The 26,693-nt window shown below is 53.7% G+C and overlaps 3 protein-coding genes across 13 annotated transcripts in view; all 3 read right to left on the bottom strand.

The window, feature by feature from the left end:
* Positions 1–718: 718 nt before the first annotated feature.
* Positions 719–10,099, bottom strand: PPP1R18 (protein phosphatase 1 regulatory subunit 18). Of its 3 annotated transcripts, none has more exons than XM_060308834.2 (4): positions 9,981–10,099; positions 6,608–8,253; positions 2,285–2,495; positions 719–1,618 (listed from the first exon to the last, which is right to left on the bottom strand). In XM_060308834.2, the coding sequence occupies exons 2-4, from the start codon at positions 8,225–8,227 to the stop codon at positions 1,599–1,601; spliced, it is 1,851 nt and encodes a 616-aa protein (XP_060164817.1). In that variant the 5' UTR covers positions 8,228–8,253; positions 9,981–10,099; the 3' UTR covers positions 719–1,598. The 3 variants fall into 3 exon arrangements, with proteins under 3 accessions (XP_060164817.1, XP_030706992.1, XP_030706991.1); XM_030851132.3 differs by lacking the exon at positions 9,981–10,099 and adding an exon at positions 9,325–9,416; XM_030851131.3 differs by lacking the exon at positions 9,981–10,099 and adding an exon at positions 9,116–9,315.
* A 153-nt stretch (positions 10,100–10,252) lies between these two features.
* Positions 10,253–15,664, bottom strand: NRM (nurim). The gene is made up of 4 exons (XM_030851142.2): positions 13,028–15,664; positions 12,274–12,470; positions 11,494–11,670; positions 10,253–11,138 (listed from the first exon to the last, which is right to left on the bottom strand). Exons 1-4 carry the CDS (start codon positions 13,158–13,160, stop codon positions 10,857–10,859), a joined length of 789 nt encoding a protein of 262 aa, XP_030707002.1. The 5' UTR covers positions 13,161–15,664; the 3' UTR covers positions 10,253–10,856.
* Positions 15,665–15,790: 126 nt separating this feature from the next.
* Positions 15,791–26,693, bottom strand: part of MDC1 (mediator of DNA damage checkpoint 1) — a 16,874-nt gene continuing 5,971 nt past the window's right edge. For 4 of the 9 annotated variants that reach the window (XM_060308806.2, XM_060308805.1, XM_060308807.1 and 1 more), the window contains 15 exons: positions 26,389–26,530; positions 25,406–25,786; positions 25,251–25,320; positions 23,481–24,955; positions 23,300–23,338; positions 22,903–22,968; positions 22,648–22,737; positions 21,469–22,266; positions 21,316–21,359; positions 18,611–20,821; positions 18,410–18,529; positions 18,095–18,277; positions 17,743–17,868; positions 17,534–17,644; positions 15,791–16,567 (listed from right to left, as the gene is read on the bottom strand). In XM_060308806.2, coding sequence (XP_060164789.1) covers positions 16,400–16,567; positions 17,534–17,644; positions 17,743–17,868; positions 18,095–18,277; positions 18,410–18,529; positions 18,611–20,821; positions 21,316–21,359; positions 21,469–22,266; positions 22,648–22,737; positions 22,903–22,968; positions 23,300–23,338; positions 23,481–24,955; positions 25,251–25,320; positions 25,406–25,786; positions 26,389–26,530 — 6,024 coding nt within the window. In that variant the 3' untranslated portion in view covers positions 15,791–16,399. The other 5 variants (XM_060308814.2, XM_060308812.1, XM_060308810.2 and 2 more) reach the window with 5 other exon arrangements.

The following is a 26,693-nucleotide window of genomic DNA, read 5'->3' as shown; positions in this document are numbered from 1 at the left end:
ATCCTCTGGATTAGCCACTACTAATCACATACTATCTGGCTGCTGGCATTGCACTAGGCTTCTGAATACCAGAATCCTTCAATTCAGAGTGTCCTTTGCTTCCAAGTTTTTGGCTCTTTTCATTTTTTCATTCATTTGCTCAGTCATTCATTTTAAAAATAAATTTTTGTGTCTACGAGGTGCCAGGCATGGGGATGCTGCAGTAAACCCAACCAACACAGTTTGTCCTCATGGTACTTCCAGTCTAGTGGATGCTTCAACTGCCCTTTCTCAAACCAGCCCTAGACTAAAAAAAAAATTTAATTAAAAAAAAGAGAGAATTAAAAAAAACAGGGAGTTCCTTGGTGGTCTAGGGGTTTGGATTTGGCGATTTCACCGCAGTGGCCCAGGTTCAATCCCTGGTTGAGGAACTGAGATGCTGCAAGCCGTGAGGCGCAGCCAAAAACAAACAAACAAACAGACAAACAAACAACAACAACAAAAATCCAGTCCTTCACCTGCTAGTCCTTTGAGAAACCAGTGCCAGGCTCTCCCAGAGCCCTTTCTACAAGTCATTGCTGAGTTCCTGGTTCACCTTCGTCATTTTCCCCTCCCACAGCCGTGGCTGCTTCCTCTTCACGGCTAAGAAGAAGATGGGAGGGAGAGGCCTGGAATGAGGAGCCCAGAGCCCACCCCACCCCCAACATGCACTTTTTCTAAAGAAGCAGCAGCAGGAGAGTCGGAGAGAGCTCCACTTTATTATGGAAAGTTAAAAAAAGACAAACAAAACCAAAAAAACCAGGCAATGGAGAAGGAAGGAGAATTGGGGGAAGAAAGTTGAGGCGCCTCATTACTCACCCCACACCCTCGCAATTCAGTTCAATTGTGAACCACTAGGAGGAACAGAATTAAATAACTAGAGGGGGATACAGAGTTAAGGTTCCCAGCCTTCCCTCTTGGGGAAAACTGAGACAGTAATACTGAGCAAAGGTGGAGGAAGCCATACCCCCAGGTCACCCCAATGAGGTGACTTCAGGGGACAGGGGAGAGGATTCTTTGTGGACACACAAGTAGACGTGGCTTGTAAACCCGGGACTTTGGCAGGTGGGGCTGGGAACTGGGGGATTTTGTAAACCAGGCTGTGGTCAAGAAAGGAGGCAGGCGCTGTAAACAAAGGGGCAGTGACCTAAGGAACAGGAGGGAGAGGTGCCTGTAAATGCAGTGGGGGCCAGGTCTCCCAGGGACATGGGTACTTAAATCCCGAGAGCCTCAGGGGGCGGGTGGGGAGTCAAGGAAGGCTGTGGGGAGAGTTACCCTGCCCATGGAGATGGAGAGGGTGCTCCATCCGTACCCCCCCACTGCGCCCCGTGAGTTCTGTGCTCCTCCCCAGGACTTGATGGGGATCTTGGATCACCTAGGATGCACCAGCATGTCTGATGAGGGTGGAAACTGTGCGGTTGCCTCCGCCCCCAGAAACAGGATGAGGAAAGCAAGTTGGAAGATGTGGGTTGCCCTTCCCTGCCAGGCTCATGTTCAAGGTCTGTCTGCTCTGAATCTTCTGGGCTCCAGGATCTTCAGTTCTGGGAAGGAGGGAGGTATATCCCAGTGTTGGAAGAGGGTCACCTCCGGCAAGACTCATCTGTGGGAGAGGAGGCAATAAGGATAGAGAATGAGTGAGGGTCTCTGCTTCCCGCCTTCCTGACCCACTGCCCACACTGAAGGCCAGTTGGCATGTAGGAAATCTTATAATATCTTCCACATCCTGAGTGCCTGTTACTACTAGTAACAGCCATCACTCATTTAGCATGGATTCTGTGCCAGCCATTCTCATAACTCGTTTAATCTCACAATAACCCCCAGGAGAGGTTAAGTAATTTGATGTCCAGCCGTAGTTCCTAGGTGTTCTACAAAAATTACTTAACCCTCCCAACAATTCCAAGAGGTAGTTATTATTAACCCCATTTCACAATAATAAACTGAGGCCAGAGGTCAGGTGATTTCCCTGAGGTCACACCACAATTAAGAGACAAGATGGAATTCAAACTCAGGCCTGTCTGATCCAAACGCTGTGTTTTTAACCACACTAGAGCGCTCAGAAAGAGGCCTGGTTTTGAAATATGGAGACCTCACGTGCACTTCGCTTCCCAAGACCTCCGTTTTCCCATCTGTGAAAGGAGCAGTTGGGCTAGAGGCCCTGCCAAGACCCTTCCAAGCGCCAACATTAAATCCTCCCCCTCCCTCCTGGATCGCAGCGCCCACTCCGAACACCAGGGGGCGCCGTCGGGCCGGCGGAGCCCGCGCTCACCCACTATCAGGGCCTTGGTGCGCAGCCCGCCCTGGAGCTCTGGCTGCAGCAGTAGCAGTTCTTCCTCATCCTCTTCGTCGTCGGGTTGGGCCGCTGGGGGACTGGAGGCACTGGGGGCCTCAGGTTCGGGGCCCAGCTCCTCCAGCACCGAACTCTCGGAGGGGTATTGGTACGTGGTCTCCAGGGCTGTCTCGCTGAAGGAGATCTTGAGCTGAGGGTGGGAGAGAAAGGGGGGAGGAGGCGAGGTCAGCAGGGGGAAGACCGCAGGGTAACAGGTGCAGGATGGAGAGTGGGGACTGGATTTGGGCACTCGCTGACTTTGTCCTCCCCAGCCACTCTGGAAGCCAGTTGTCCTTTCAGTACTCTCTCTCCAGTCCCAGATTTTCCCTCTTCAATCATATCATTTCAGAAACATTGACTTTGACCTGAGCTTTGGCGGGGGCCCAGGTGGCAGAAGTGAGTAACGGAGGACCAAGTGGGTTAGAGTGTGGGAGGCAGAAGGGTAAAAACAAATTAAAAACATGGAGATAAGTCCTGTGATGAGAACTGAGTCTTTGGGCACCCTGGGAGCAATCAGGACAGCTACCCAGAGGAGGTGAGATTTGAAAAGAGCTGGAAAGAGCTGGCTGGGAGGGATCCCCACCAAAAGCAAAGACAGGCACAATGGTTTCCATAGCCTTGGCCCCTTGATGTTGGGGGAAACCCAGGACCCTGGTCACCAGCCCCTTTCACCCCCCTCACTCCCCTCCTCCAGCTGGAGTGGACCCACAGGAAAGGGTCCTGGGTCTGAGAGGGGAGCGGAGACCAACAGAAAAGCCCAGAGGAGAAGAGACTCTCCCCAAAACACAGGGAGAAGATGAGCCTGAGTGCCTGAAAGGTGCAGCTGGGGGAGGTGACAGGGGCAGAGAGGAAAGTCCGGGCAAACATGGCATGGGGGTGGAGAGTGCACCAGAAGGGACGTGCAGAGACAGAGGCAAATGACCAGAAGGGATCTGGACGGGGCAGAAAATCCTTCCTAAACATACTGTCTCAAGAGCAGGCGAGCCCCAGCTGCTCTCACTACCTTTTTACCCTTCCCCTTTGCCCTCCTAAGAAGCTCAGGGGGAAGGGGCAGGGTGGGATTAACTCTGGGAGCCAAAGCGATTAAGGAGACAAACAGGAGGATTCCATGTGAACGGCTCAGAAAGGTCCAGATGATCTCCCCAGGCCTCCTCTGGCGTCTGTTTGAGAAACTCAGGGCTGCAGCCCAGCACCCCTGAGTCTCTGCAGGGACTGGGGTATAAGGAGAGAAACCAGGCTGGTGGCTGCACAGGTGGTTGCTAACACCTGGGTCCCTGAGGGAAGCTAGAACTCAGAGACTGTGTGTGTCACTCCCTGGGTCCAAACCTGGCATTGGCCCCTACCTCACTGGGAGCAAAAGCCAGAGACTGGCCAAGGCCTACAGGGGGCTGCCAGTGTGCCTCTCCCCACTCCTCTCCAGCATCCTCCTCCACTCCAGCCACATTGGCTGTGATCTCCTCCAGCCCCACCAGGGGCACTCTTACCTCAGGGCCTTTGCACTGGCTGTTCCCTCTGCCTGGAACACTCTTCCCCCAAATGTAGCCATGGTTCCCTCTCTCTGCATCATGCTATTATAAAGTTGTCATATTTGCTCCTCCTACCTCCTGGCCCTCTGGGTTCCACTTGTCCCTGTTCTAATGTTTTCCCATAATCACTTACCACCTTCTAACCTAACCTACCAGAGAATTTACTTATTTGTTTACTTATTTGTGTCTGCTGTCAACAGAAACGTGGAAGTTGCCACAATGGGTAAGGAAGGCTTCATCCAGACCTCAGATGTGGTCCCAACAGAGGACCAACACTGGGGGAATACTGGGGGCGGGGTCAGTCCAGTCTGTACACAGTCAACCCCCAGTCTGTGTCTGTGGAACAGCTGGCTGGTAGAATCAAGTGACAGGAACCAGACCCCTTATATCCCAGTTTCTCAAAAGGAACTAATTCTATTGCTGACAGATTTACCCAAACTTCTGGGAACCCATTTCGGTTTTCTTTTCATATCACCTTTTGAGATAACAAGCTGCGTAGTTTATTATCTGCTCTGGAAAAGGATCCATTTTATTTGCTCTCCCTCCACGTTTGTCTCTCTCCCCCCACCCTGCTTCCCTCCTCACCACCCGCCCCAGCTTCTGACTGGGCTTCTCAGGAATGCACAGCCTGCATGGGGCGTGTGGGGTGGGGGGTACGGAGGGGGTGACTCACTCCTCTCATCAGCTATATAAGGTCACAAGGGGGCTGGAGAGGGGAGGGGCTGGTCTCCCTGCCAGAGGGGCCTCTGGGGAAGGGCACCAGCCACAGCCCAACCCCTGGGCTCCAGTGGCAGGGCTGGGATTTCTCTCCCAGTGGCAGGGATACATTTGATGGAATTAGCCTGCAAAACAGGAGTTATTTAGGGAAGGGGGGGAGTGTTGGGTGGCAGGGTCCTCATATTCCTCATCTGGCAGCTGGGGACAGGACATGCCTGTCCCTGATGAGCAGGGTGCTGGGCAAGTGGAGCAGGCCTGAGGGAGGGCCGAGGGGAAGGTGTCTGGGCCTAGAGAACTCTGTGCTGCTTCTTCCCCACCCCCACCCCCACCCCGAGCGGCTGCTTCCTTATTCTCTCACCACATCCTGAGCACAGTTCTGGCAGGCCCGTGGCCCTGCATTTGCCACTCAGCCCCACCAGCCTTCCGGCCGCCCCCCCACCAGGCTTCCTGTTTGGGCGATCTGCTTCCGGCTCCCCTGCTCCCTGACCTAGGTATGGTCACCCTCACAGGTCCTGCCCTGCGCTCAGACAGTCCCTGGGCTTTGGGCCCCCAAATTCACGCCTTCCCCTCTTTGTTCCTCCCCAGAGGCACAAGCCAACCTCTACAGCAGGAAGTGACTTCTCTGAACACCTCGCCCTGGTCGTTCCTCATCTACTTCCTTGCGTCTGCCCAGCCTGAAGGGGAGGGGGCTGGTAGCAGTCCAAGAGCTCAGGACAGACTCAGGGACCATAGCTCAGGGATGGGAGCTTAAGCTTCATGTGAAGATGAACTGGGGTCTCAAGTGACCCTGAGCTTTGGTCCCTGTGCTTTCCCACTGATACTGAGGACACAAAAAACAAGTCTGAGGATGTCACACATGAGATGAGAACTGGAGACTAGGAAGGTCTTCCCAGTCTCTGGAGAGATGTTAGATGCAGAGACCTCTCTTTCCTTAGAGTTTTTCAAGCTGGAAACTGATGTGTGGGGAAGGACGTGGGCCAGGGCCAGGGGGAGAAGTCTGCTTGGCTGACAGCTTGGCTGTTGCCAACTTCCCTGCGCTGCCTTCGTCTGCTGGCCTCGGCCCCCACCCCGCCCCCACCCCACCCCGTCCTTAACTCCCATTGTACTCCCTGCTCTCAGCACAGTGCCTCCAAATTCACTTCTCTTTCTTTCTACCCCAAGAGGAGGGAGAGGCCGGGATGGCAGGAAGAGAGGGGAAAACCAACTGCTGAGCCAGTTCTGGGGACGGAGGGGAAGCCCAGGGAGGAAGGACAGGGAGGGAGTGGCGAGGGGGTATTTTGGAAGAGGAGAAGGCTTTTCTTGTCCCAAGAGAGAAGGGAGTACTGTCTGAAGCAGCGGCCCAGCTGGGGGTGTGCAACCTCGAGGTCACCCACTTCAAATGGCCTCTGTGTGCGTCTCTCCCATGGGGCAGACTCGGGGTTCGAAAGCCTTCTCTGCTCCTTGGCCGGCCCTGTTCCACTCCCCTCCCCCTGCTGTCCTGCGGTGTCCCTCCTCCGCACCCCTCGTCCTCGGGTCTGTGAGACCCTCCTCCGCTCACTTCTCCCTACAAGCCCAAAGCCACCCCTCCACCTCCCCAGGCTTCCCGCCCCGACATCCTCCCCGCTGGAAGGCTGGAAGTGCTTTTGCCCTGCGGACCCTGCCCTCACAGGCTCCAGGCTGTGGCCTCAGCTCAGGTCTCCCACCAGACGGCCTGGGTTGGGTCACAGAGTCAGCAATGGAAAGAACTGGGGGGCTGGGGGCTCAGAGCCTGAGGGAACGGAGGGTGAGCAGCCTGGGCACAGCCTGAGAGTGACACACCCAGGACAGCGCTTGCCTGCAGGGCAGCCTCCTTGGGCTGGGAAGTGAATGGAAAAGAAGGGCTACGAGAAGGAAGGGTGTGTGCGCAGGGGAGGAAGAGTGGTGGCAGGAATCAACAAGAACGCGTAGACCGAGACAAGAATACAGGCGTATGAGACAGAGACAGGAGCCCACAGAGAGCTGACAGTGGGCTTCTGAGGAGTCTGACTTGGCTGCTCCCTACCTGTTTGTGGTGCCTTTCAGGGGACCCCTTGACAAGGCAGCTGCGGTCGAGGCGGAGGTAGCCCCCCAGAACCAAGATCTCCTCGGCAGTTGGGTACCGCTTCTTCCCAGCCCCAGCGACTGCAGCGTCAGCTGTGGCTGGGCTGGCCGGAGTGGCAGGGGCTGCAGGGGGCACGGACCGCCGGGGGTTGACTGTGAAGGTGTGTCCGCTGCGGCGGGGGGCCCCCACCCCTGGCCCTGCCTTCACCCCATAGAACAGCCGGCTCATGAGGGGATCCCCAGGGGACTGGGGGGCAGGTGGGGCTGGGGGTGGGGGAGACAGAGGGGCTGCTGGTGGGGGCCGGAGTTCCCCTGCTTCCTCTTCCTGCTGTCTAGAGCCTCCAGTCCCAGCGTCCTCTGGTGAGAGGGGGGAGGGCACAGAGCAGCGGTTCTGCAGGGTGCTCAGAGGCCTGCCCTGAGCCCCTGCCTCCTCCTTCTCAGCTTCCCCTTCTCCAGCCTCTGCAGCGAGAGGACTCAGGTGCTTCTCGGCAGACTCTGGAGGGTCTGGTTTCTGAGTTTGAGTCTCTGTGTCCCTGGGTGTCCAATCTCGAACCTTCCCAGAGTTCAGGGTCCATTTCCACCCTTCTGTCAGCCTCAAGCCCCTCTCGCCATCCTCCGCAGGGGTGGGTCTCTGTTCTGCTGCCTCCACTCCTCCAGAACTGCTGTCTGGAGCCTCCCTTGTCAGGGTCTCTGACAACGCTGTAATCTCTTCTGGGACCATCCTTGGACTTGGCCTCTCTTCTTGTCTCCCACATTCCTCTGAGCAGTCTTTTCTTTCTTCTCCTGAGCTCAGCCTCCACTCTGATGCCTCCGGTTGTACCCAACTCTGTTCCTGAGACTCTCTGGAGTCAGGCGTCCATTTATGGGCCTCTGTCAGGCCCAACTTCTGGTTGTCAGACTCCACCGGGCTCAGTCTATTTTCCACCACCTCTTTTCTCCTGGGGCTTTGTTCTTGAGGCTCTGCCAGTCTCAGACTCCGCTCTGGAGTTTCTCCAGGGCTCAGCCTCCATTTCCTCACCTCTGACAGTCTGGAGCTCCTGTCTCCAGCCTCTCCTGGGCTCTGCCTCCAGTCTCGAGCCTCCAAAGGCCTGGGGCTCGACTCTCGAGCTCCCCCTATCCCCAGCCTCCTCTCTCTGGCTTCCCTGGGACTGAGCCGCTCTTCTCTTGACTCTCTTCCCTTGGGGCTCTGATCCCGCATCTCCCCAGGGCTGAGTCTCCGCTCCCAGGCCTCTAAAGACCCAGGCCGTCTCTCTGCAAGTAGCTCTTCACTCCGCTGCTGCTGCTGCTGCTGCTGCTGGCGCTCTTGCCGAATAAATCGGTTCTGGTGCACTGGCCCAATGGCCTCCAGGAGGACAGCAGACTCGTCTGGGTCTGGAGGTCCAGCCTCCGTAGTCCCAGGCGCAGGGCTAGGCTCCCCGGGAGACAGACCAAGCTTGGCCCGGCGGCGCTCCAGAAGCCCCCGCTTCCAGGCTGGCATCTGGGACAGCCGCTCCTGCTCTGCCTTCTCCCGGCCACGAACGGCTGCCTCCTCCTGCCGGCGCCGGGCTAGCAGCTGTAGCTTCCAGTCCGGGATGGTGGCCATGGTCCCCTTGGGGAGGGTGGGGAACGCTGGGGGCAGAGAACAGGAAGGAGAGGCTCCAGAGAGGCCCAGAGGGTGAGAATGGGGGTGGGAGGGGAGGTAGTGGAGCGGAGAGGTGGGACACAGAGGAGGGCAGAGGAGCTGAGGGTGAGGACAGAGGGAAAGAGCGGGGAGCAGAGAAAGGGGAAAAGCTGAGAAAGTGAAGGGGAAACTAATAGCCAAGTTGATGGCGGTCGGGGGATGGGTTGAGAGGAAGAGTGGAGATTCAGGGCAAAGAGGCAGGAGTCAGATTTGTCAGTACAGGTTATTGGGTATCAGAGACAGTCCCCAGAATGTGAGAAGAGAGAAAAACGAGAGAAGTTGGCGCGAGGGCGAAGAGAGAAAGGAGAGGCTGGACGTGAGGGGGACAGGGTCCAGGCGAGGTTGCCTCACCGCTACCCCAGGAGCGGTGAGAGTGGGAAGAGAGGTCAGGGAATCCCGCCGGAGAGGGGGCACTGGGACCTGAGGGGGTGTCGGGGAGGTGGGAGGGCGGAGAGTGGAGAGGTCTAAGGGAGAAGGGGAAGTTAGGGGGCAGAGGGGCGAGGGGGTTCCGCGGCTGCAGCCCGGCGCGTCTCAGCGTGGGCCCAGGAGGTCCGGGCTCCCCTTCCAGCTCTGCTCGGGCCACGCCTCTCCGGCCCCCCAGCCCCCACCCCTCCGCCCCGCACTCCGCCCCGAGGCGGGTCAGGGGAAATACCCTCCCCCGGGGACTTTCGGAACCCGGGTGTCGGACCTGCCAGCACGTTCCCAGAACCCTGGCGTCCACCCCCACCCTAACGCGGTCCCGGCACCACCGCCTGCCTCCCCCACCGGCGGTGCCCCGGGACCCAGGCGTGCGGAGCACCGGCCCCACACCTCTTTTTTCCGGAGCCTGCCAGTCCTGTGCCCGGGTCTTGGCTCTCACGGAACCCCGACATAGCCGGCCATCCCCACCCGGCTCTGACCGCACAGACAGGCAATCTCGGCACAAAGAGGAGACAGCCCAAGGTTCGGGCCGGGGACGGGAGCGGGGACGGGAGTGGAGACACCCCCTCCCCAAGGCTGAAGCCCCTCAGTCAACTCACACGCCGCGGGGCTCCCAGGGGAGGGGGTGCGAAGGAGCCTGACGTCCGGAGAGAGGAGGAGAGAGGAAGAGGAGGAGAGAGGGATCGAGGGAGATCCGGAGACAGGAGGGAGGGGAGGAGGGAGGGAGAGGAGGACGGAAAGAGGGAGCCAAGGAGGAGGGACGGAGACAGAGACCAGGGGACCGGGCGGGGGGAGACGGCCGCTTTGTCTGAGGACAATGGGGAGAGGGAAGGGGGCGCGGGGCGGAGCCGGGCGAGCGGGCGGAGCCTCGCTCCCTCCGACCCCGCGTGGGACTCGGCTCCGGGTCTCCTCTCTTCCCGCCGCCAGCCCTGGCCCTCCGACGTCTGTCCCCACGGCTTCTCACCCGGCTCCCGGATAACCCAGGTGTCCAGACCTCCGCCCCCAGCTCGCCAACCCAGGGCGGCGGCCCGTGACTCAGGCCCCTCGAGGGACTTGAGGAGGAAGCGGCAGCTGCTCCGAGCCGGGCCCGCCCTTCCCATCTCCTGCCGCTCCTCCCCACGCATTTGCCTTCCCGGGCCAGCCTTTGTTACCGTGGGGGCCGGGGCGGCCGCCGGGCTGCGGGGGACCCGTAGGGAGGGGGCGGCAGCAGGAGCGGCGCTCGGAAGCCAACGGTTTTGGAAGCTAGCTCCCTTACCCGAGCCGCTGCCCCACTCTTCCGCTTCAACCTATCTGCCGAGGGTCCCCAGGTCTGCAGCGAGGAAATTGGGGGATTTGGAGGAAGGGAGACCGGGTGCTTCGGGAAGGGGGGTGGGGCGGTCCGCGGGGAGTGGCCGCCACCCAGCGGTCATCAGAGGGCGCGGCCGATGCCCAGACTCGAGTCTGGCTCGCCTGTCCTTCCCAGAGGCAGCCCTGCAGCTTGAGAGACACTGACAGACTGCATGCTACACGTAGAAAAACCAGGCTGAATTTTATTTTCCTGTAGCGCGAGTTACTCGGGAGAGCAGGGAGCCCTTAGTCACCCGAATTAAGAGCAGAAATATCTGCTCAGCTAGGTTCATGAGTCTGGAGCCCAGGGGCAGGGCCTAGGGAGCTGGAAAGGCCAGACAGTGGGGCTGGGCTGCAGCTGCAAGGTGTGGAGCCTGATGGGGCAGCCACTATCGTCAAACTTGTGGACCTTGGTCCAGCTCCTAGGAGGGGAGCTAGACGTGGAGAAGAGGATCCTTGAGGCGCAGAGGCCAGAAATAGGACCAGGGGAGTGGTCAGGCCAGACCCTTCTCCTTGTGAGGAGGTTGTTAATGGAGGGTCAAGCCCTAAACTCTGAGGAGACAGATAAATTCCCCACTCCCTCTTCCTGGCTGGTGAGAAGCGGCCCTTGGAGTCCAATGGCTGAAACTCAGAATTTAAGATATGGAGCTGGACCCAAGGAGTGGAGGCTCAAGCAAGGGAAGGGACAGCTCCTTCAGTCCATGAATTTGGGCCTCTGGTCTGAAGCAGCCAAGGCCTGGATGTTAAGGGGATTTGGAATTGGAGGGGAAAAGGAAGTACAGGGCTTGGAACGAGGGTTAGCCCCTCACTCGGCCTCCCCGTCCTGGGGCCGGGAGAGCAGGTGGAGTTTTCTTTGCAGCTGGGCCCGGAGGTAGCGGAGATCTTGCTGGTCCAGTCCGTGAGCCAGGCCCAGGTAGAGGGTAAGGAGGAGAGCAAGGAGGAGGCGGTCAGTGCCCAGGGTGGGCACCACCCATAGCACAGTCAGCAGCTCCACACACACTGGGTGGCGCAGGTGGGAGAAGAGTCTCAGAGCCCGGGGAGACTTCAGGGCCAGAGGCTCGCCCAGCCCCAGCACATGGTAGTACACCTAAGAGAGGGAGAATGGCTTAGAAATGGAGTCAAGCCCTTGTCGCAACTTAGCTGCCTCTTTCCTCCCCTTCGAGGCACCCTCCTTCTATAACGCAGGCCCAGGAACCACCCTTCTGAGACTGGGGTCCCTGACCCTCATCTCTGGTCCATGAAATTTCCCCAGGCCCAGGAAGCCCATGGTTTCTGGCCTTTGAGGGAGGGCTAAGGGGAGACTATCTTACAAGAAAGGGAGGTGAGGGAGTCAAAAGCAAGAGGCAGGTGGAAGAGTAGGGGAGGAGGAGGGACATCCTTGGAGGGGAAAGAGGTATTCTAGAAAGGATCAGAGGTTTTGGGTAGGGATCTGGGAGCCTCACCTGTTTGAGGCCCATGAGCTCTGCGTAGTCAAAGACGAGAAGGATGCTGAAGATGAGGAGCCAGGAAATGACGTGGAGCACAAAGCAGAGGAGGGGCACCCAAGTGGCCCATGGCTCGGCCCGAGCCTCCCACAACACGGGGCCCCTGGGCACGGGCTCCCAGTACCGCATCACCAGCTGAAGGAGGATGAGGGACTCGGTATCCCAGCAGCCCACCCTTGAAAGACCTAGACCCAGAGGCTGCCCCCATCCCAGGCTGGCCAGCTGCTCTCCCCGCCTCTACCTGAGCATGTTCAACATGTGGAGGGTGCTGGGTGGGGTCCCAAGTATGTAAGAATGACTTGTCTCTACTCTGAGGACTTAAAGAATGGATGAGAGTCACCAGATAGGTACACAAAGTAGCCTAGGCCAAGCACCCACTGAGAAACAGATGAGTACTAACTGGGAAGCTTTCTCTTGTGACCTAGGGAAGTGCTTTTGAAGAAAGGATAGGACTGAAGAGGAGTTAACAAGGGAATCTCAAGCAGGACAACGTGAACAAAGTTGCAACGGTGAAAATGCACATATCATGCTCGGGGAATGACAAGCAGTACACCATTCTTGATAAAAAGTAGGATATGTGCTGTGGAGGAATGGGAGCTGAGATTACAGTCCTGAACACCCTTAGTTCTCCTCCTAAACCCATGTTTTATCAGAAGCCTAAGGTCCTTGCCTCTCCAGTCGACGGAATCCTTCCCACAGACTGTTTCCCTTGAGGACTCAGCTGCCAGGGCTTCATACCTGCAAGGCCAGGGCAGTGCATGCCACGTACAGAGACCTCTGAAGGACCCCGAAGTACCGGGACATCCATGACTTCACTGTCTCAGTTGCCATGAGGCTGTGCTGCCCCACAAATAGTAGCAGGAGCCCCAGATCCCAAGCCAGGGGGACAAGAATGCTTTGGTCCTGCAGGGCAGCCAGCCATCCCTGGCGGGCATCTAGCGGGAGTTGGAGAAAGGGACAAAAGATCAAGAAGACTGTGGGAAAAACTCCCTACTCTTATCTCTTCTTGGGACCCCAGGCCATGTCCCTTAATGCTTTCAAGAGCCTTAATGCTTCCTCTCTAAGCTTTGCCCACCTCACTTTTCTATTCCCTGTTTCTTCCCTCTTCCCCAGGCCTCCTTCAGAGCTGGGGAAGAGGATTCATGCTGGTCAGTCACGAAAGGCATGGCTGGAGTGCCCTTCTTGTTTCGGTTCTCCAAATGCTCCCTCTTTATAACACTCTCCATAGTCCTCTTTACTAAGCCTTTCCTTAGAATACTCTGCTTATCGCCCTCTCTCCCCCTCAGTCCTCACTCTCCCGCCTCTCCAAACCGCTAATCCCTGAGTTGCTAATTTAGCCCTTGGTGTCCCCTGCAGCGTCTCGGCGGCTTTCACGGTTCTAGTTCCCTCTCCTGGACTTCCCCTGTCATTTGTCTCCAAGCCCCGCCCCCGCTCCCTCTGCTCCGGCTCCACCTTCCTACCCCAGAGCTCATCCTCGGTCCCTCCCGCTCACCCGGACCACCAGACTCCGAGATTCCTCCAAGAAGTGGCCGAAGGGAGGTAAAGCGCACGAACTCCACTCCAGTGCCAAAGGCCAGGATGAAAGAGGCGAGGGCAGCAGGGACGAGGAGCAGTGCAGGGGCCATGGCGAGAAATGGAGGAGTGGGGAAAGGGGCGGTTTTGGGATTCCCGCGGCCGCAGGCTCCGCCCCGACCCCGCCTCCCGCCTGGGACCCTGCCCAGGAGGGCGGGGCTCCCGCGCACCGACGCCCAGGCTTCCGGCCGGCGCGCGCGGCTCTCTCTCACAGAGCTTCAGGGCTGATCCTTAAGTGCCTTTCCCCGGTCTGCGATCTCCGCGTCACAGAAGGGAATGTTAGAATCCCAAGTGAGAGGTGAGAAGGGCAGCGGTTGTTCAGTCATGCACGTGGTTTGAATCGCAGCTGGGCTAGTTTTCGCATCTAAAACGAAGACAGTTCTTCTCTTGCAGGGTTCTTGCAGAAACGGCATTATGATCCCCTCTTCCTTTAACAGCTTTGACTAGAAAACAGCCAGAGTCAGAGGTTACAAAGCCTCAGCTAACACTTTAATAATGAACGGTGAGAGAACGGAAGACTGTTGACCCAGGCGGAGAACCCAAAGCTCTGAATCATCCATTACAGCTTGTTAGATGAAAAAGAGTGACTATTTTACCACAAACGCTTAGTCTGTAATTTATTATAAAGCTGGTTTGTTGCCTCTCCACTTGCTAAGGGGAGAGAACTTGTCTGTAACACTGAAAGATTTGTTCTATTAATGCCAAAGGCTGTTACTTCGTAAACATGAGAGTAACAATATGTTAAAATATTTGTGATAGAAAACTTTATTACAGTTGTAAACGTTGTAGTATATTAATTTTATCCAAGCTTGTGATAATTAACTACCTATACAACCTCATATTAGACTCCACTTACTAGTCAGAAAGCACTAAGATCTTTTGTCCAAAATTTTCCCTACAGACCTGTTTGTAATACCTACAAGACTAACATTCACATCTAAAAATCAAAGTAAAGTAAGGTTTTTCTCCATTAAAGATCATGTAGCTAAGGACCTGGTCACAGTAGCTATGACCATAGTAAGGAACTTAGAGATCATGAAGCTAATTCCCTCAGCTAATAGACAGAAGAAACATAGGCCTAAAGAGATCAAGAAAATTTCCCAAGATAAGAATTAAGGAGCTGCTAGTCCTGTGGGCTCAGGGATGACAAAATTGCCAAACAGCATCCCACAGGCTCTACATTCCTTCTCCTCCCGGAGGCTTAGTATTCCCATTCTCCTCTGAATCAGTGCTATTTTATACTGTACCAGACATCATTATGTTTTCCCTCCTGATTCACTCTCCATCCTGCTTTCTGCCTCAGGAAGTTGTCCTGAATGGACTACATCAAAGAAAATCACAGCATTTGAGGGAAGCCTTTCTATGTAACTGTTCCCTCCTCTCAACCTTTTGGGTTTACAGGTGGCCACAACAGAGCTGTGGGTACTGGCAATATTCTTAGTGATTTCTCTACACTCGGCCTACTTATAATTTTCACTTCATTAAACTCTCTCCAAATTATCCTAATTTGACTGTGCCATAGTTTCCTCTTAGGATCCTGACTGACAGAGACATTTATTACACAATGTGCTATGAGCTGTAGGGTTCATTGGAAGTGTAAGAAAAGATCTCTCTTCTCTAGAAATTTAAATCGGGGCACTTAAATTGTACCAGTCATGAAGTGGGTGTGCACATGAGTGCTAAGTGGGGCTATAGAGACAGCAGGTACTGTAAGGAATCCAGTGGACCTCAAGGACACAGGAAGCTTCACAAAGTACAAGGCTTTGAGCAGTGCAAGGGGACTAATATTTATCTGGGTCCTACTGTGTGCCACACCCACTATGGCTATGCTTAATATATATTGTGAGATTAGGTATGTCTAAAAGCCAGCACAGTGTTTGGCAAAGCTCATGCTGTTTCTACTACACCAAAGTTTTCCAAACTTAAGTATAACTTACCTGCAGAAAAGTGCCCAAAACTAATCAGTATTTTTTTAAATTGAAGTGAAATTCACATAACATGAAATTAACCACTTTAAAGAGAACAGTCCAGTGTCATTTAGTACATTCATAATGTGTGCAACCACCACCTCTGTCTAGTTCCAAAGCATTTTCTCTTCACCCCAGAATAAAACCCTGCACCCATTAGGCGGTCATTCCCCATTTCCTCTCCCTGCCAGCCCTGCCAACCACCATCTACTGTCTCTATGGATTTACCTATTCTGTGTATTTCCTACAGGTGGAGTCATACAATGTGACCTTTTGTGTCTGGCTTCTTTTACTTAGCATAATGCTTTTGAGATTCATCCTCAAAACACCGTAGCACAATTAGTACCTCATCCCCTTTTATGGCTGAATAATATTCCATTGTATGGATATGCCACAACTTGTTTAATCCATTCATCTGCTGATGAACATTTGTGGTGTTTTCATCTTTCGGCTCTTGTGAAAGTGTTGATGTGAACATTTGTATACAAGTGTTTGTCTGAACATCTGTTTTAATTCTTTTGGCTATATACCTATGAGGAGAATTGCTGCGTCATATGGTAATTCTATAATTACCTTTTTGAGAAGCTGTCAAACTGCTTATCACAGTGGATGAATCATTTTACATTCCCATGAGCAATGTAGATGGGTTCCAATTTCTCTACATCCTTGTAATCAACCAACTTCTAAAATTTACAAAATAAAACTGTACTATACCATAAGGCACATAGTGAATATTTATTTATCACAGAGGTTAAGCCTAAGCTAACTTTATAAATACTGGAAAAGCAGGCCGGGGAAAAAAAAAAGGGCAGAGATTTGCTCAACGTCAAAGCTAAAGGATGCTTCTAACGAGATGGGGCAAGGAGAGGGGAAAATATTTTAGTAGCATTCCATAACTCCACCCTCAAATTTACTCACTCCAAGCATTCTTTCAAGTTCTGGACACTAAAATTGTTTCCACTATCTTTTGCAGGGTGAGTAAGAATCCCAGTAAGAAAAGAAGAGGCGAAACAAATGGTTTCCAAACAGGAAGCAGGACACTGTGCGCGCCATACAGCAATAAGCACATCAGTCCGGCTAAATGTGAGCGGCGACTTAAGATATCTGAGCACGGGATTGGCCGACTTTAAGAGGCCATTTAAGAAAACTGTGGCTCCCAATCTCCCTGTCTTTGTTTACCAGCAAGCTTTTCAGCCCCACCCATGTTCCAAGACAAATCAGATCAGTACACCCCAATCCTTTCTAAAGCCCTAAGTTCTTTCTTCCAAATATTTCTAACACTTTATATATTGGTCTGGGAGGAAAAGCATACTGGGGTGGGGTTTTCAGGTGGATGACACTTCCAAACTGGAGAGGACAAAGGCCTCTGGCTTGGCTTCCTGCTTTAGTACTCCTGTGAGCAGGAACTCAGGTGAGAGGATGGGCAGCCCAACCCGAAATGGAATGGCACATCGAGGGAAGTCCTGGGAACATGTGATCACAACTCTCTGAGGCTGGAAGAAAGAGAAAACAGAAAGCCAGGGGTGAAAAAGAATCCTAGAAATAGGTTCAGGACCCACTAATCAGTCTTAGCAGCACAAAAACAGTACCTCCTGACGGGAAGCCATATGACACACACTGTCTATGAAGAACTCTTGCCACAAAAGTTGAACCTGAATTTGTTCAACCTTTTAAAGTTAACTACGATTTACAGGAAATATAAAAGATAGAAAAACAAGATAAATGACACAACAAGGGAGCAAACAGAAAAATCCAGACTGTGGAACATTCTAAAGGACAAGTGACCTAGTTTCTGCAGGAAGTCAATGGCAGGAAAAAGGCTAGGTGGGTTGGGGGGTATGCTCTAGAGTAAAAGAAAATTAAGAGATACAGCGCAATTGTGGGGATACATGGACCTTGTTTGAGTCCTGATTTGAACTGTAAAAAGACATTTTCAGATGACTCGAGAAATTTGATTAATGGAGTAAGACGAAGTGACCAGGAAACAATTGTTAATTTTGTTATTGACCAATAACGGCATGTGATTATGTAAGAAATGTACATATTTCTTAGAGATGTATATTTTAAATATGTAAGAAAAAATAATAATGACCTTTGCAGTTTCCCTTAAAAATTTCAGCAAAGAAAATGAAAGAAAAAGGGAAAAAAAAAGGAATAGAGCAAATGCAGCAAAATCTAAATTAACCTGTTGAATCTGAGTGATTGGTATATGGAGGTTCGCTACATATTCCCTCTCCCTTTGTGTATATTTCAAAAAATTGTATATACAAAAATAAAAATAAGTCCATTTGGTATCAGCAGACCTCTTCCTTCTCTATCCCTCTCTATACCAGAGGTCTTCCCCCAGCCTCTCACTACTCCGTGTTCCCATCTGTACCTCCATTTTCCCTCTAACCTGTTCCCATTCCAGCCACCTCTCTAACTACCACCTCACCAGATCCTGAACACACCACCCCTACCTTATAGGACCGGGGCATGCTGGGTAGGACGGTGCCTCCACAGCAGCTGATGATCTCTCCCATCTGAGGTGGTGGTGGCTGGACTCCTGGGGTCACGTGAATCTCGTAGCCCTAGGAGGAAGAGAACGGTGGAGACAGTAGATGATGCACTGAGAGGCCGTGGACCGCTGGGCAACAGCTGAAGTGTGGGGCAGAAGATGGCCTCTCACCTCCAGCAGCCTTCGCTCCCGAGCCCGGCTCAGGGCCTCCCGAAGGCTGAAGCCAAAGTTCTTCTCCTGCTCAGGATCAGCCACCACATATTCAGCCGGGGGCAAGAAGCAACCTGCCTTGTGGGACTAAGGACGGTAACAGTCAGCATCAAAGCTCAGCCCAGCCCTTCACCCAGCTCTTCTTTCTAGTGTTTACAGGGAGCTCACGAAATGTTTTCAGAATTAAGCCTTCTGCTTCACTAACCTCGTCTTCCTGTACCCATGTTCCTCCCACCGCTTTCTACAGACCCATGTGAGGAGCCTTCTCCCGCCACTATCTCTACGGGTCTGTCATCATCTCCTGGCCTCTTACCTGACGCAGCCAGTCCAGGGAGAGGATGGGGATGCCCCGCCCCAGGGCACACAGGAACTTGACTGTCCGGCGGATCCGATCTGTCACCAGGTGGGAAGCCTCAGCCACTGAGCTGGCCAGACTGCCCCCCAGGGCCAGCACTGCCCGCTCTCCATGAGCATCCACCACGCCTGTGAAGAGCACCTGTGAAGGGGGTTAGGCAGAGCTGGTCACGGCAGCCAGCGCCATCGGCACCTGTCTCCCAAATCCCCTGGGTCTCCTCCCGTCCTACCACATCTCCAACTCCCACAAAGCCCCAGGGCCCTTCTCTCCTACTTTGGGGGCCGTGGACTCTTGGAGAGGTTTGGTCCGTCGCAGGCTGCGGCTTGGTATTTCCCGGGGCTCCTCCTCTGTCTGCTCTCTCTTTCTCTTGCCTGGTCCTGGAATCACTACATCCTGGGGTTGAGAGAGAACTTGGTGGGAGTTTCCAAGCCCCCAAGCTCTTTCCAAACTAGGTGACTCCAGCCCCCTCCTCACCTCTTCCTTCCTCAGCTTCGCTGCAGGATTTTCTTCTTCTTCCTTGAGGAATGCTGTCTTCTGGGGAACTTCTCTTTGGAGCCGTTTTTGAAGTGGAGGTGAGTCCGCAGTAGCTAAAGGCCTCTTGCGATTTTGAGAGGCCTCAGGCTGGGGCTCTGGGGTGAAGCCAGATCTATCTGCTGCCCCCCCCTTTGGGATCTGGGGAGCACGAGTGGGTGCCTCGGGAAGCTGGGCAAAGGCAGGCTCAGGAATGGTGCTAAGGGACTCAGCTGCTCTCACTGCCCCTCGTCTCTGGTTCCTTGAAGACTGGGAGTTAGGTTCGGAGGGTGCAGAGTAGGGTTCATGAACGTGACCTGTGAGAGACCCATGTTTCCTAGTGGCCCTTGGCCTCCTGCTGCAATTGGCTTCAGGGATGGGCTCAGGGGGAACAGGCTCTCCTGTGGGCACTGGAGAGTGGGATTCAGGGGTGGTAGGAACTGGCACAGCACTTACTGTAGAAGACCTTAGTGTCCTGCTCTGACCACCCTGAGCTATGACTTTGGGGGTGACAGGCTGCTCTGTGGGGGACGAAGGTTCAAGGTCAGGAGCTGTGGGTTCAGTTGGCTGGGATGTCTTGACAGAGGACCTTTGTGTCCTGCCCCGAGTGGCCTGAGATGTGGGCTCAGGGGTGAGAGACTGGTCTTTAGAGGTGGAAGGCTGGGGCTCAGGAGTTATGGGGACAACTGGTTCAGGGGCCTTAGCAGATGACCTAAGTGTCCTGCCCTGAGAGGCACGAGATGTGGGTTTGGGGGTGACAGGCTGGTCTGTGTGGGCAGAAGGCTGGAGCTCAGGGGCTGTGGGGACATTTTGTTCAGGGGTTTTAACAGAGGACCTAAGTGTCCTGCCCCGAGTGGCCCGAGATGTGGGTTTGGGGGTGACAGGCTGGTCTGTGGGAGTGGAAGGCTGGGGCTCAGGGGCTGTGGAGATAACTGGTTCGGGAGTCTTGACAGAAGCCCTCTGTGTCCTGCCCCGAGTGGCCCGAGATGTGGGTTTGGGGGTGACAGGCTGGTCTGTGGGAGTGGAAGGCTGGGGCGCAGGGGCTATGGCGATAACTGGTTCGGGAGTCTTGACAGAAGCCCTCTGTGTCCTGCCCCGAGTGGCCCGAGATGTGGGTTTGTGGGTGACAGGCTGGTCTGTGGGAGTAGAAGGCTGGGGCTCAGGGGCTGTGGAGATAACTGGTTCAGGAGTCTTGACAGAAGCCCTCTGTGTTCTGCCCTGAGTGGCCCGAGATGTGGGTTTGGGGGTGACAGGCGGGTCTGTGGGAGTGGAAGGCTGGGGCTCAGGGGCTGTGGAGATAACTGGTTCAGGAGTCTTGACAGAAGCCCTCTGTGTCCTGCCCCGAGTGGCCCGAGATGTGGGTTTGGGGGTGACAGGCTGGTCTGTGGGAGTGGAAGGCTGGGGCTCAGGGGCTGTGGAGATAACTGGTTCGGGAGCCTTGACAGAAGCCCTCTGTGTCCTGCCCCGAGTGGCCTGAGATGTGGGTTTGGGGGTGACAGGCGGGTCTGTGGGAGTGGAAGGCTGGGGCTCAGGGGCTATGGCGATAACTGGTTCAGGAGTCTTGACAGAAGCCCTCTGTGTCCTGCCCCGAGTGGCCTGAGATGTGGGTTCGGGGGTGACAGGCTGGTCTGTGGGAGTGGAAGGCTGGGGCTCAGGGGCTGTGGAGATAACTGGTTTGGGAGTCTTGACAGAAGCCCTCTGTGTCCTGCCCCGAGTGGCTCGAGATGTGGGTTTGGGGGTGACAGCCTGGTCTGTGTGGGCAGAAGGCTGGAGCTCAGGGGCTGTGGAGACATTTTGTTCAGGGGTTTTGACAGAGGACCTAAGTGTCCTGCCCCGAGTGGCCCGAGATGTGGGCTTGGGGGTGACAAGCTGGTCTGTGGAGGCGGTAGGGTGGGGCTCAAGGGGTACAGAAGAAACTGGAGAGGACCCTTGGGGCTTGACTTTGGGTTTTGGGTGAAGAGAGTCCAGCTCTGAGGAAAAGGGAGTCTCCAGAGCTTCCTGACTCTCATTTTGTCTGGTCCTGGGAATGGGCGGTTCTAAAGGAGGTGGAGAGGGCGAAAGGAGGGACTGAGGGGCAGGATGTTTCTGGCTCTGAGAGATGAGGGGGTTTTGGAGAGGCGCTGAAGCCTCCTGCAGTGCAGGAGGCCGACAAGCATCTGGGGATTCCTGATCACCCTGGGGAGAAATGGAAGCCAGTGAGGGAGGAGGAGACAGAGAGAAGAGAGACAGGACTTGGATACTGTTCTTGATCCTTGTTTATAGAGTGTACTCATGGCATCTCTCTTTCTGTCTGTTCCATTAGACTGGGAATTCCCTCCTTCCCAGAGACCTCTCCCCAAAATGCCAGTATAGCATTCTCCATGTATGGATGACGCTAATAAAGAGGACGGTTAGGAGAAAGAGGAAAGGGGCTTGAAAAAGGAGCTTTCTGAGTCAGGGAGGGAGACAGAACTTGGGGAACAGATATGGAAAACAACAGTGTCAAAGTAAACGGATAGAAGCCAACTAAGGAGCCAACCAAGAAGCCAACTAAGGAGCAGTGAAAATGGAAGAAAAGTTAAACGTATGGGGAAGGAGTAAATGAAAGCAAGGTCAGGGGAAGGGGCAGTGGAGGAGATTGCAGAGATGACCTGTGGAGTGGGGAGGTGGGTACAGAAAGCAGCTCTCACCCTGGAAGCCTTCTCAGCAGGTGGCATCTTGCAATTCAAGTAGCCTAGACAGAAGGGAAAGGCAAGTAGCTGAGGTCTAAGCAGTCAGTCACTTAGCGGTTGATTATCATGAGGGCTGTGTACCACCTTAGGCTCCCCTCTACCTTCACTTACCTCTCTGCTGCCTCCTGGGGCTCACTGGGGCACCCCTTCCTCCACCTGACTGGCTCCCAGAAGCTATGGGGTCTGAAGCAAGTCCCTGAAGGTCTCCCGCCCCTGCTCCAGGCTCTGGTGTCGAACCTGAGGCCTGGCCTTTCTGGTCCTGGCCCCCCGCCTCTGTCTCCCCTGTCTGTGGGCCTCTGTCCAGCATCACTTTGGGTACCTTCCCTTGTAACCCACCTGCCTCACACTCTCTCTCTGCTACTGGTTTCTCTGCTTCTCTGTCAAGTATTTCTCTTGTAAGAGTCTGCTTTTCTCTCTCTTTCTCTTGTATTTCCTCGGGTGTCTCAATTTCTACCTTCAAACTCTCCATATCCCTTTCAGTACTTGCACTTTTTACTTTTTTGTCAGACTCTTGTTTCTGAGTATCTCTAGCTAACACCTGTTTTTGTTCTCTGTCCTGTATCCCCCTCGTTGATTCTTCCTCTCCCATCACATCTTCCCTCTCTCCTTCCGAGGGCAGTTTCTCAGTTTCCCTCTCCAATGGCCCTCTCTCAGGGGTCACCCTCTCTGCTGTCTCTCCTGGTGTACCCATGTCTTCCTCCACAGTCTGCATCCCTCTGCCTTGAATCCCCAGTGGCTCTGCATGAACTGGACTCTCTGGATGTTGCTCTTGTGGTGCTGCCGTAGGTGGAGAGGGGCAAGATGCATGGGCTTCACTGTGGGTGGCAATGGGCTGGGTCTCAGAGGCTTCAGACTCTCTCGGACAGAATGGCTGTGTAGCCAAGACCTCCCATGGCTCATCCAAGGAACCTGAAAGCAGAGTGAGAGAGAGCGAGAGAAGAGGGAGGAGTGTAGGTTGAAAAGGTAATAGCTTGAGAAAAGATGAAGACAAATTCATGCATAATAAATTTAAATGGGTTATTAAAGGAAAGCTGGGAGTAAGGAAGATAGTCATAACATTTAACATTTGTCTCAAAAAGTAAGCCCAAACCTTCATATAAAAGTTCTCTCAGTAGCCTCTTAAAAACTTATGCTAGACTAGTTGCTCTATGGGTCTGACTTAATATGGCATTTTTTTTCTGAGGAGATGGAGGAACATCAGCAAAACGTCAAGGAATATAAAAGAAACGTGTAGAGGGGGAAATAAGGATGCCAAGTTCGGGACACAGAGGAGGGGAGAGTTTCTTATACCTGTGGCCTGGAAGCTGCAACGGGAAGGGCCAGGCTCTTGGGGCAGAGTAAACAGGAAGGCCTGGGTGGGTTCATCCTCCATGCTGGGGACTGTTGCACAAGAAAGCATGGCCTGAGCACTGTTCCACAGAACTCCAGGGTCCCATTCTTAGTTTCCCACCCTGACCGTCCCAGCTTTCACACACTTCAAGGACTACCAGTCTGATCTCCAAGCTCCTGTTTGTACCAGTATCCACATGATACAGATGTCCTCACCTTCCAGGCTCTGATTCTCTCTCTCCACAAAGCACTGGGTAGCTTGCAGGTCCAGATCTTCAGAATCTGGTGGGGGAGGAATATAGGATAATTAAAAAATCACAGCTGACCCTTAACTCCTTCCTTTTACTCTACTATTCCCTCCTCAGCCCCAACACCATGCAATAGACTGAATCTCTGTGTCTCCCCCAAAATTCTTACATTGAAACCTAATTTCCAATGTGAGGGTATTAGGAGGTGGGGCTTCTGGGAGGTGATTAGGTCATGAGGGTGGAGCCCGTGTGAATGGGATCAGTCCCCTTATAAAAGAGACTCCAGAGAGCTTCCTTGGGCCCTTCTGCCACGTGAGGACATAGTGAGAAGATGGCTGCCTATGAAGAAGGAAGCGGGGCCTCACCAGACACTGAATCTGCTGGTATCTTGGACTTCCCAGGCTCTAGAAGTGTGAAAAATAAACTTCTGTTGTTTGTAAGCTACCCAGTCTATGGTATTTTGTTATAGCAGCTCAAATGAACTAAGATACCCTAGAAGCATTCTTTATTGCAGGGGTTAAGGGAGGAAGAAAGGCCAGCACTAACCATCATGGTTGTCTCCAGAGTCCATGGTCTTATCCACATGTGGTTCTCTCTCCCCTTCTGTGGGGGTCTGGGCCCCCTGTCTCTGTGGCTGGGTGGGTTCCCCTGGAGTGCCTGTGTCCACCACCAGATCTGCTATGTTATTCCTTGAGACAGGGAGAAGGTCCTGCTCCACTTGGGCCGCGGGTGACCCACCCTGGGCCCCAGCCATAAAAGCCCTGCCCTGTTCAAGAACGGCTACAGCCCACTCTGTCCCAGTATCTTCTTCTGCCTGAAGCTGGCTCTTCCTTACATCTGCCACTGCTGAGGCTGCTAAGGATGTGTTCTCCTCCGCATCTGGGTCACAGTCCCCAGCGAGAGGAGGCTGGGCTTCTTCTGGATACACCACAGGCAGCTTTGCTGGGCCTCCTTCAGCTTCCACATCTGTTTGATGTGTCCATGCTACAGGTACTTGATGCTTCTCCAGAAGTATAACAGCTGGCCGTGGTGGGACTTCCTCCACCACTTGTGTGTTGATATGCACTGTGGCAGAGGCTTGGCTTCTCTCCAGGTGGAACCCTGGTGAGCTCTTCTCTTCCGCCACCTCTGTATCACTGTCCCTGAGAGGAGGATGACTCTTTTCTGAATATGCCTTGCCCGTGTGACCCCTGGGAACAGTTCCTGTCTTCTCCACTGCGAGCCCCTTTTCCTTCACGTCTGTGTCACTGTCTCTCCCAGCAGAGGCTTGGCTTTGCTCCAGAAGGGCCACCGGTTGGGCCCTATCGTCTTCTGCATCTGGATCTCTGTTCCACGCAACGGCCCGGCTCTCTCTTAGATGTGCCAGCGTGAGCGCTGCTGAGACTTCTTCCTTGTCATCTGTATTGCTATCGATCACGACGGAGGCTCGGCTTTTGTCCAGAGGGACAGCCAGGGGGGCCTCCCCCTCCTCTATATCTGTATCACTACCAGCCGGGCTCTCCTGCTGATGTGCCACGCCAGGTGCCCGAGGACTCTCTGTACCAACTTCATGGAAGATGTGCCTCTTCCTCACAGGAACTACAGCTGGGGTCGCAGGGATCCCCTCTTCTTCCACATCAGTATCACTGTCTATGAAGCCACAAGGCTGGGCCCTTTCCAGATGGACCCCAGTGAGCCTTCTCAGAGGCCCGCGCTCATCGTCCACATCTGTGTCACTATCCTCCCCAGCAGGCTGGCTCCTCTCCAGAGTCACTCCAACTGGAACCACCCTACTCCTCGCGCTCCTCTCAACTTTCGTGTCATTGTTCTTCTCCTTCACTGAACACTGATCCTTTTCAAGCTGGATTCCAGTTGTGACAGGTTTAGGCTGTTCTGTCTCTGCAGCGGTGACTCTTCTGGCAGCTGAGGAGCCCTCCCCTGCTCCTGGCTGCTGACTTTCTTCCTCATCTGTGTCACTGTTCAAGTTGAAGGCAAAAGGTGGCCCAGGGACATCCAGGGCAGAGGAAGGTCCCTCTTCATCGCTGTGAAGGGAAGAGAAGAGAGAGTCTATAGAATCTATTTCCCCAGAAGGGATACCCCACTCAACTAGGAGCTCCTTGAGGGCAGACATGAGGTAGTATTTTCTTTTCTATCTCCAGCAGTTAGTTTTTTACTTGGCACATCAGAGGTGCTCAATAAAAATTCAGTTGATTGAATGAGTATGTGTAGTTCCCCAGCCTGGACTTTCATGGTAATAAGTTCTCGTAGAGATGGATCCTCCAGCCCCTGATTCCTCCTCCTTTAGAGGACTCAGGTGTCTGGCCCTTTGGCACTCACCTCTCTGGAACTACTGTTGCCAAAAAGGAGGTCCTTGGTCCTTTCACCACACACTTTTCAGAAAGAGAATCTGTCAGTTGTAGAAAGGAGTAAGTTGACAGTTTTACACTCACAATCCCCATCTCCTCACCCGCCCTCCCAATACACAAACTTACCTACTTCTTCCTCTGAGTCCTCAGCCAACAGAAGCCTGTGGGGTTGAGTTCCTCCCTGTACCCTGGGTGTCTCCTCTATAGTTAGAGGGTCCCGGGAGACAAAGGGCAGGGGGACATCCAAGCGATGGTACTGGCAGGGCAAGTCAGCAAAGAGAATCAACTCCCGGTCCCTCAAACGATGACTCGCCCCAGGGCCCAGGACCTTAGGAGGCCTCAGGATTTGAGTACCATTGAGGCTTCCACAATCCCGGAGGACAGGCGCCTTGTCCCAGGCCAAGATTTCAATCACTGCATGTTGTTTGGAGATAGATGAATAGGGCAGGGCCACAGAGCAATCAGGCATTCGGCCTACCACATTCTTCCCAAGGTATAGTGGGAAATCTAAGAATTAGAGAGGTATATGGGTTCCAAGGCCAGAGTCCTGACCTTCTATTAGGAAAATGTTCCTGTTAAGTACCTCACTACTCACTCAAGGTCCCCCCATGCATTAGAAAAATAAAAGGCCCCAGGATAACTAGCTAATAAAGAATATATGCAATGCATTATTCATAATCAATACCCCATCCATCCACACTGGATTATTTTCTATTGTAAAATATACATAAAATTTACCATTTATGTAAAATATACATAAAATTTACCATCCAGCCAACTTTTCAGTGTACAGTTCAGTGACGTTAAGTACATTCACATTGTTGTGCAAAACATCACCACCACCCATTTCCAGACCTCACTGGATTTTTATCTGAATCCCTTCATCTTCTCCTACCAAAGTAAAGGCACCCCATTGAGTCCAGGGCACTTGCCTGGAGCAATCAGATCAATCAGCCCCCTCTTCTCCATTCCCAGTAAAACCTTTTTTCAGATCTCCCAGATGCATATCTAAGCTTGCAAGCCTCCAATTACCTCGCCACAGAAATAAGAGGCCTAAAAAAAAAAAAGAAAAAGAAATACCAGTACTTCAGCACCCAATAACCCCTGACCTTTTTCTGGTCCATAGGAACTACTGAAGATACGCAGTCGCCCAAGGGGCTCCAAGCTACACCCCAAAGATTCACTGGGTCTCTCTTCAACCTCCTCCTCTTGTTCAACTTCCCAGTTAATAACCTGGGTGTCTTCCATGATCTGAGGAAAAAACACATTATTATCACCTCTTTCAGTGGGTCGCACACACAGCCTCAGAGAGGAGACTGCTAACTGCTGTAAACCTGGATAGCTATGGAGGCTGATGCTTCCCCTTCTGCCAGTCATTCTGTTGTTATTCTTCTGAAGCATTTAAGAAATAACT

Source organism: Globicephala melas, chromosome 11 (genome assembly GCF_963455315.2).
Source record: "Globicephala melas chromosome 11, mGloMel1.2, whole genome shotgun sequence".
In the NCBI taxonomy this organism is placed as follows: Eukaryota; Metazoa; Chordata; class Mammalia; order Artiodactyla; family Delphinidae; genus Globicephala; species Globicephala melas.
This window is presented reverse-complemented; position numbering and strand designations above follow the sequence as displayed.